Source organism: Sorghum bicolor, chromosome 4, assembly GCF_000003195.3.
Source record: "Sorghum bicolor cultivar BTx623 chromosome 4, Sorghum_bicolor_NCBIv3, whole genome shotgun sequence".
NCBI lineage: Eukaryota > Viridiplantae > Streptophyta > Magnoliopsida > Poales > Poaceae > Sorghum > Sorghum bicolor.
The window spans coordinates 4100163-4110192 of NC_012873.2; the positions used below are offsets into that span (position 1 = coordinate 4100163).

At 50.2% G+C, this 10030-nt stretch overlaps 1 protein-coding gene across 1 annotated transcript; it reads left to right on the forward strand.

Annotated features, from left to right (window-relative positions):
* On the forward strand, positions 8345 to 9081 carry LOC8076102. The gene has a single exon (XM_002451548.2). It carries the CDS (start codon positions 8450 to 8452, stop codon positions 8795 to 8797), a length of 348 nt encoding a protein of 115 aa, XP_002451593.1. The 5' UTR covers positions 8345 to 8449; the 3' UTR covers positions 8798 to 9081.

Consider the following 10030-nt stretch of genomic DNA (forward strand, 5'->3'; position numbering starts at 1 on the left):
GTCTATAAATAAGTTTTTATTATTATATGATACCATGTCTTAAATTTCTCTTTCCTGCTTCTCCTTACGTACACTATTATTTGAACACAAAATGTCTATACTTCCGTGTCCAGTTTGGTGCTAGAATAAGAGCCAAGCTATTTTATCTCTACTCTACATCAGCAAAAATACTGACTAGCTTGGCTATAATCTGTTGTACTTGCTCTAAGTGTGTTCAAGAGTGACAGTCTCCTTAGGTCGTGTTTAGTTCGCGAAGAAAAAAAAATTCGCAACACTATAGTACTTTTGTTTGTTTATGGTAATTATTATCCAACTATGGACTAACTAGGCTCAAAAGATTCGTCTCGTAAATTTCGACCAAACTGTGCAATTGGTTTTTTTATTTTCGTCTATGTTTAATACTCTATACATGCGTCTAAAGATTCAATGTAACGGAGAATCTTGACAAATTTTGGGTTATTGGGTGGAAGTAAACAAGCCCAGGCCCTTAGGCTCTGTCGTCTTCGTTTTCAACCGACAAAACAAAAACGAAAAGTGACCAAACGATTGTCAATCTGCCCAGCAAACTAATAAACTGTTCCTTTGCCTCACAGGCAGCCCACAGAGTCCACGGCTTCGACAAACATATATACATGACATGGAGCCGACTCGTACTGGAGCCGGAGCGGACGGCTTGGACTCGAACGCGGGAGCCGCCACGGAACGACGAACGACGTGGGCTGAGCGGGACGCGTGTCGGGCAATGGCGGCATCGCATAGAATTAGAAATAAAGTTTTATTTATTTTCTTTTGTGCATATAGAAAACAAAGTTTTATTACATCTATCTACAGTGCTAGCGTGCTAGGACAGAACGAGATCCTCTTAACTTCACATCAAACGAGTGCACATCACAGTCGCGAAATCTGTGCCGTAAGCTGCTAATCCGACGATGACTACACCAAAGTGGGAATAGGCTACACAAATGGCAAGGCCCATGTAGCCCATACATACAGGTCCTGCCGATGCCGAGAGCTACCGTGGATAGATAAATCGCCGCCACCGTCTTCCGTCAGTGCATCAACTGCTGCGCCATCGCCGTCCTCGCCGAGGCGACACCGTCATCGCTGAGCACCAGTCCGTTGCCGTCCTCACCGAGCGGCCATATATCCTTGCCGTGCACCGAGCCGTCGCCCGACCGGCAGCGTTTCCACCTCGCCCACTTTCTGGTCTGGCTACAATCTAAACACACATGAAGAGACGGAGTGAAGACCTGCGAGTTCCTGGGCCTGGCGACCAACACAAGCAAGCATGGGCCGATCGTCGGTGCTTTACCGTCGCCGCCTAGTAACATTGATGCCACAACAGGGAGCGACAGAGTTGGTTTTGGGATAGCAAACGAGCGTGGCAGCTAGACCGGTGGCTGTCGACGAAAGCTAGTCGGCAGTCTACCTTGGGGTATACCCACGGTAGTAGTTTATCGGTAGACGGTGCGCAAACTACGAACTCGATGGTGACGCAAGACACGGACAAGCTTTTTATCCAGGTTCGGCCGCCGAGTTGGCGTAATACCTACGTCCTGCGTCTGGTTGTATTGATTTGTGTTGGGAGAATATGATGTGATGTGTCCTCTAGGGGACCCCTGTCCCTCCTTATATATCCTGAAGGGACAGAGTTACAAGCAAAGTATCCTATTTGGTACAAAATCTTGTAGCCTTGCGGTGCACGCCGACCAGTCGTGCGCCGCACGTCTTCATCTTGTGGGCCGAGCCACCTCTGATGGTGCGGCCCATATAGGCCCATGAGGGTATAGGGGTTTATACCCCCACAGCTAGTCCCCGAGCACCATGTATTATGATGTAACACGCCGTCTTGAGCTTCTTCGATCAGTGAGGCTTGACGTCTTCAATAAGTGGAAAAACCGCCCAAACAGTTGCAACGGTTCTTTGACCAACTCGAAAGACAGTTGATCAACATCGACATCGAAGAAGCGAGTTGTTCGAAGAATGCATGGTGCTCTAAAAAAGATTTTTTCCTGGTGAGGTGTGCCCACTTTACTTTTCTAAAAAGTATAGACCTCAAAAAAGCAAGCATATTCACCGCAAGGTGAAGTGTGCCCACTTAGTCCCCGAGCCTGGTAGTAGGTGACGTAGGCACGTGGTGCCAGGGTCAAAAGAAAAGTCCTCAAAGAAATTCTGAAACTGAGATGCATCGCCAGATGCATCGTACCGATGTAGTCCCCGAGCTTGCTGGGAGGCGAAGTATGAGCCTTGTAGCAAGGTCTAAAAAATTGAATTTACCAGTCCCCGAGCATATCATGCTCGTCTGCAATTGAATAGACTAATCGACCAGTCTCCGAGCATATAACGCTCGGTGGTCGGTACAGTCCCCGAATTCTCAAATTGGTGGGCTGGTCGACCAGTCCCCGAGCGTATAGTGCTCGGTGGTCGGTGCAGTCCCCAAGTTCTTAAATTGGTGAGCTGGTCGACCAGTCCCCGAGCGTATAGTGCTCGGTGGTCGGCACAGTCCCCGAGCACGGCGTAGGGACCGGTGGACAAGTCCCCGAGCGTGGTTGGGAACGTAAACGTGCTCGGTGGTCGGCACAGTCTTCGAGCACAGCATAGAGAGTAGTCGACAAGTCCCCGAGCGTGGTTGGGAACGTAAACGTGCTCGGTGGTCGGAGCAGTCCCCGGGCACAGCGTAGGGAATAGTCGACGAGTCCCCGAGCGTAGCTTGTCGACTGAGCCAAACCCCTGAAAAATAAATATAAAGAATAGGTAGTACATGATGTATAAATAAACTTTAGATAAAAATCAGTACTGAGATAAGTTTTAGATTTTTTGTTATAAAATTAGCACAAGTAGTTAATTCATCCTAGAGCTTGTACCAGCTCTGGTCTAGCCAACAATCAGCATGAGGTGCGGAACCTAGACACGCGTGGGATTGCCAGCCTCGCCAGGGAGCTACTGCCGACCACCCGGAACGCAGAGGGCGGATCTCGTGCACGTGTAGAGAGGAGTCGGAGACAGTACCGGCTCTGGAAAACTCGTGTAGGAGAAAAAACTAGTCGGCTAACCAAAAAGTTGTTTTGAAGGATAATAAAAAATATTATGCAAAAAATAAATAAGATATTAGAAGTGTACTTATCTTTGGATGAAAGTCTAGTCGGTGACGACAAAATTGTCCGGCCCTCGAGCTTTTCGACTTGTCATGACGGTGGTCGCTGTTGTCGGAGCGTCGTTCTTCGCGGCGATTATTATTGCGACTGGTGGTCAGAGCAAGTAGGCTAAACAATTTGGTCGATGGTCCGAGCAGGTCGGTGTTGTCGATCTGCCTCTCTTTGTAGCAGGGAAGCGGGTGACGCGTTGTCTGCGTGGTCGGAGACGTTGCTGGAGTAGTCGGAGTCGTAGCCAGCGTGGTTGAAGCCGCCGCCGACGTCGATGAAGAAGTGGTTGGCGCAGATCGGATCTACACCTCCTCCGTGGTCATGGCGGTGAAGTTGTTGAAGCTGACGGTGAACGTGAAGTCGCCCGCCATGGCCGCGAAGTCGGGGATGATGGCCATCTTGTTCGTCGGGAGAGCTGTACGCACACCCCCTACCTGGCGCGCCGCTGTCGACGAAAGCTAGTCGGCAGTCTACCTTGGGGTATACCCACGGTAGTAGTTTATCGGTAGACGGTGCGCAAACTACGAACTCGATGGTGACGCAAGACACGGACAAGCTTTTTATCCAGGTTCGGCCGCCGAGTTGGCGTAATACCTACGTCCTGCGTCTGGTTGTATTGATTTGTGTTGGGAGAATATGATGTGATGTGTCCTCTAGGGGACCCCTGCCCCTCCTTATATATCCTGAAGGGACAGAGTTACAAGCAAAGTATCCTATTTGGTACAAAATCTTGTAGCCTTGCGGTGCACGCCGACCAGTCGTGCGCCGCACGTCTTCATCTTGTGGGCCGAGCCACCTCTGATGGTGCGGCCCATATAGGCCCATGAGGGTATAGGGGTTTATACCCCCACAGCTAGTCCCCGAGCACCATGTATTATGATGTAACACGCCGTCTTGAGCTTCTTCGATCAGTGAGGCTTGACGTCTTCAATAAGTGGAAAAACCGCCCAAACAGTTGCAACGGTTCTTTGACCAACTCGAAAGACAGTTGATCAACATCGACATCGAAGAAGCGAGTTGTTCGAAGAATGCATGGTGCTCTAAAAAAGATTTTTTCCTGGTGAGGTGTGCCCACTTTACTTTTCTAAAAAGTATAGACCTCAAAAAAGCAAGCATATTCACCGCAAGGTGAAGTGTGCCCACTTAGTCCCCGAGCCTGGTAGTAGGTGACGTAGGCACGTGGTGCCAGGGTCAAAAGAAAAGTCCTCAAAGAAATTCTGAAACTGAGATGCATCGCCAGATGCATCGTACCGATGTAGTCCCCGAGCTTGCTGGGAGGCGAAGTATGAGCCTTGTAGCAAGGTCTAAAAAATTGAATTTACCAGTCCCCGAGCATATCATGCTCGTCTGCAATTGAATAGACTAATCGACCAGTCTCCGAGCATATAACGCTCGGTGGTCGGTACAGTCCCCGAATTCTCAAATTGGTGGGCTGGTCGACCAGTCCCCGAGCGTATAGTGCTCGGTGGTCGGTGCAGTCCCCAAGTTCTTAAATTGGTGAGCTGGTCGACCAGTCCCCGAGCGTATAGTGCTCGGTGGTCGGCACAGTCCCCGAGCACGGCGTAGGGACCGGTGGACAAGTCCCCGAGCGTGGTTGGGAACGTAAACGTGCTCGGTGGTCGGCACAGTCTTCGAGCACAGCATAGAGAGTAGTCGACAAGTCCCCGAGCGTGGTTGGGAACGTAAACGTGCTCGGTGGTCGGAGCAGTCCCTGGGCACAGCGTAGGGAATAGTCGACGAGTCCCCGAGCGTAGCTTGTCGACTGAGCCAAACCCCTGAAAAATAAATATAAAGAATAGGTAGTACATGATGTATAAATAAACTTTAGATAAAAATCAGTACTGAGATAAGTTTTAGATTTTTTGTTATAAAATTAGCACAAGTAGTTAATTCATCCTAGAGCTTGTACCAGCTCTGGTCTAGCCAACAATCAGCATGAGGTGCGGAACCTAGACACGCGTGGGATTGCCAGCCTCGCCAGGGAGCTACTGCCGACCACCCGGAACGCAGAGGGCGGATCTCGTGCACGTGTAGAGAGGAGTCGGAGACAGTACCGGCTCTGGAAAACTCGTGTAGGAGAAAAAACTAGTCGGCTAACCAAAAAGTTGTTTTGAAGGATAATAAAAAATATTATGCAAAAAATAAATAAGATATTAGAAGTGTACTTATCTTTGGATGAAAGTCTAGTCGGTGACGACAAAATTGTCCGGCCCTCGAGCTTTTCGACTTGTCATGACGGTGGTCGCTGTTGTCGGAGCGTCGTTCTTCGCGGCGATTATTATTGCGACTGGTGGTCAGAGCAAGTAGGCTAAACAATTTGGTCGATGGTCCGAGCAGGTCGGTGTTGTCGATCTGCCTCTCTTTGTAGCAGGGAAGCGGGTGACGCGTTGTCTGCGTGGTCGGAGACGTTGCTGGAGTAGTCGGAGTCGTAGCCAGCGTGGTTGAAGCCGCCGCCGACGTCGATGAAGAAGTGGTTGGCGCAGATCGGATCTACACCTCCTCCGTGGTCATGGCGGTGAAGTTGTTGAAGCTGACGGTGAACGTGAAGTCGCCCGCCATGGCCGCGAAGTCGGGGATGATGGCCATCTTGTTCGTCGGGAGAGCTGTACGCACACCCCCTACCTGGCGCGCCGCTGTCGACGAAAGCTAGTCGGCAGTCTACCTTGGGGTATACCCACGGTAGTAGTTTATCGGTAGACGGTGCGCAAACTACGAACTCGATGGTGACGCAAGACACGGACAAGCTTTTTATCCAGGTTCGGCCGCCGAGTTGGCGTAATACCTACGTCCTGCGTCTGGTTGTATTGATTTGTGTTGGGAGAATATGATGTGATGTGTCCTCTAGGGGACCCCTGCCCCTCCTTATATATCCTGAAGGGACAGAGTTACAAGCAAAGTATCCTATTTGGTACAAAATCTTGTAGCCTTGCGGTGCACGCCGACCAGTCGTGCGCCGCACGTCTTCATCTTGTGGGCCGAGCCACCTCTGATGGTGCGGCCCATATAGGCCCATGAGGATATAGGCCCCCACAGTGGCCAACGTGCACATGCGTCCGATCCTCAACAATGGCACAGATTTCGCGAGTGCGTCCTGCAGTCGGTTTGGAGTGAAGTTAGATGATCTCATTCCGCTAGGACGAGAGAGCACTGAGCACTGCTAGCGTGCCAGGATGAGAGCGCAATCGAATCCACACGTTCTGTCCTAGCTGACATCTCTCTTTATTTTAGCGAAGCCGTTATCAGTTGTATGCAGTAAAGGTAGGAGAAACAGCCTAATAAAATTAGGGATCAATTATGCATGCACGTATCTAACATCGTTGGATTAATTGGAGGGTAAGAATATCTAGATGTCTCAATGAAATATGAGGTATGCAGATCATTGGTGGGCTTCATGTGCTTTGTAAGTTGGAAACGACCATTTGTGAAAGTCTTTCTTCTTTTTTTTTTTCACAATTATGCTAGAAAAAAGTTTTGTTTCAACCAAGGGCGCCCACGGTAATCCTAGGTTACCGAGGCTACTTCACACCAACAGAGCATTCTAAGACATAAATCATTCTAAAGGATTGTATTCTATGAGGCTTCTCACGAAGTTATGAGTGTGTGTGGTTTCGCACACTGAGCTTGTACAACAATAAAATCATTAACCATTTTCTCTACCTTATTCATTTGTGTCATTGTATCTGGTACATTTAGAGGATGTTTGGAATAGAGAGTTAATATAAGCCTATATTTTTGGATACCACCCTAAATAGCTAACTCTAAGATAATAAGAGCTAATGAGGACTAATTATATTTGTGTTTAGAGTCCATTGGTCCTTATTAACCCATAATTACATCATGTTTTCACAAGGTTGTCTAATTTTAGTCATGCGATCCAAACAGACCCTTTAGTACACAATGTCCTCCTTACAACTATACATGGCGATGCAGCCCCGTGGCCCGGCTCATGGCCCAACGCTTTGGTCCGGCCCGAGCATGGCTCGCCCCGAGGGACCAGGCCGTGCTTGGGCCACCACCTAGGCACGCGGCACGGCACGGGCACGGCCCGTTCCAACCGTCAACCCAGTAGCAGCCCAATAAAATTAATTATTAGTGTAGTTGTGACTTGTATATATGTGTTGTTAATTATTATACTAGTGAAAATGATGAATTATTGGTAAAAACGATGAAATGTTTCGGATTTGGTGAAAATATTGATGAAAACAAGTTGTTGTTGGCTTGATGGGCCGTGGACCGGCACGACACGAAAACCGGCCCGTGGGTTGTGCCTTGGGCCGAAGGCCAGACACGAAGCCCGTAAAAAGCATGGCCCGCTAGGCATGACGGTTCGTAATTGCGGCACGGCAACCTTCTACTCTCAGTGATATAATCTCTCATTCGATGGTCACCATCACCGTGGTCCGGTGCCACTGTCCAGGAAAAAAAATTGTTGCGTCCCGGTTCGCGTGCCCTACAGTGCACGGCATCGCAGTGTGCCATGCACATGTCACACGCTTCCGCACGCGGATAACGCCGGCCGTGCGCGCGCCCACATGGCCCGCATGAACGGAGAACGACCCGCTCGGCGGCGGCGCCCGCGGTGCGCTCTCCGAGATCGCCAACCGTCGATAGGCCAAGCGTCCCCTGCGCTGCGCGGACGACCATGGCCACACGCGGACCGCACGGGAGCCCCGCACCACACGGCGCCCCCCGCCACGTCGCGCCGCGGCCGTCGGCGTCGCTCGTTAAGCCGAAAAGGCGCCATTCGCCCCGGCGGCAGCGACGGACGCCGACGCGCCCGCGCCGCGACACCCGCCCAATTAGACGCCGCTCTCGCAGTCACCGCGCGCCGCGTTGCGCATGGAGGCACGCTTGCCTCCGAACGCCGAGAGCGATCGAGGCACAGGCATGCCGCATGCGTGCCGCCAGATATAGATCCTTGCCCGCGCGCGCACGGCGGCCGGCCGGCGACGACGGGCCAGTATGGCGTTCGCTCGCTTGGGATTTGCAGGGCAGGCAGAGCTAGCGTGTGCGTCCTTGACGTGCAAGCAAACTGGGTTCGCACAGCTGTGCGATGCGCCTCCGAGAGGCGACGGCGCTGTCCACGTCTCGCCACCGTATGGCCCCATGGCGTCGCGCGCCGTAGCGTTTGCAGGGTGCTGAGTGCTAGCTGCTGTGGTGCTCACTATAAATAGCCAAGCTGCTCACAAACACATCGTGCAATTCACACAAGACGTACACACACAAAGACAACGAACACTGGAGCGAGTAGAGATAGTACCGGCTTGTTGTTGTGTGTGTTTGCTGTCATCTCGACGACGACGGTCATGGCGAAGGCGCAGGTGGCGGCGGCGAGGTTCATGACGGAGGTGGCGCCGCCGCCGGTGGTGTCGGTCATGCGGCGGAGGAAGCAGGCGCCGTGGTGCCTGGACACCATCGCCGAGGACACCATCGCCGAGCAGCTGGTGGCGTGCGGGTCACCATCGTCGACGGACTACGGCTTCGCGGCGGCGTGGTCGCTCAAGAGGATGCCACCACCGCATGCGCATGCGCAGCCGCGGGAGCGCGCGGCCGGGTTTGTGGGCAAGTACTTCTCCGACGCCCATGGCAGCCAGCAGCTGGTCAGCCGCCGGCGAGACGTGCATGCGCAGGAGTTGCACAAGGTCGGAGCTTGAAGACAAGAGGGGGAGCATAGTAGCAATATAATGAGCCAAGCTTGTTTGGGAGAAGTATATTTTTAGTTTATACCACTTCCACACGTGCGTTCATGCACGATAATTTAGCAAAGTGCGCACCTCAACGATTCTCTATGCACCTCCTTATTATTCATGTACTAGTGATGCACATATTGATATGCATGGTTGGCTGTGCATCCGTGCATATGTAAGAATTTGTGTTTGTGTATTGTGTTTAAAAATAAACTCTAGGTAAAATAAAGGTAAATACAACTTTAAAATTTTATGGGAGCCATCTGGCAAAGTTAGCTATGAAGAAAAATGTTTGGAAAGATACAACAATCTGCTTGTTCGACCTTGTTTGGAGGGGCTTCGTCCAGCTCCTCATAACTGTAGCGGTATTATGGAGGGACCAGTGGAGCGCAAATTGTTGGCTTCGACGGCTCCCTGTTAGATGCTATTGAAGAGGAGCCAAACTCCCAATACGGTGAAGCAAGTCGCAACAACTGAGCAACGGAGCCGGAGCCTTCGAGAACCCAGCTAAATGAACTTATAATTTGAATAAGCTGAAACCATTTTTCAACGTGTTTGATTTAGTCCCTCACGGTCCCATTCCTACTAATGGGTCCATCAATCCTATTAAGCCCAAAAATTTTTGGGTGTTACATCGGATATGTCGTAAGGATGTTGGGAGGGTTTTTTAAAAACTAATAAAAAACAAATTACATAGCTCGTCAGGAAACTACAAGACAAATCTATTAAGCATAATTAATCTATCATTAGCACATGTGGGTTACTGTAGCACTTAAGGCTAATCATGGAGTAACTAGGCTTAAAAGATTCGTCTCGCGATTTTCAACCAAATTGTGTAATTAGTTTATTTTTTTATGTACATTTAATATTCTATACATGTGTCCAAAGATTCGATGGGATGGATGAAAAAATTTTGGGTGGGAAGGCCTAGTCGGGCGCATGCTCATGGGTGATAGATTTGTTGACTTGTGCCATGGCTTGGTGTGTCAGAAATTCCGTGGGGATGGTCCCTTTAGAGCAATCATGGATACTCAAAGTAGATTCACGACACGTATCCATATGCATGCATCAAATGTATGAATTTGTTGCTTAAATTTAGAAAGAATTAGTTAGAAAAGAAAAAAAAAGTTATAACTCTTACATGCACATGGATGGACATATATATATCGCGAATGGATACCATGGTTACTCTCCATGGGA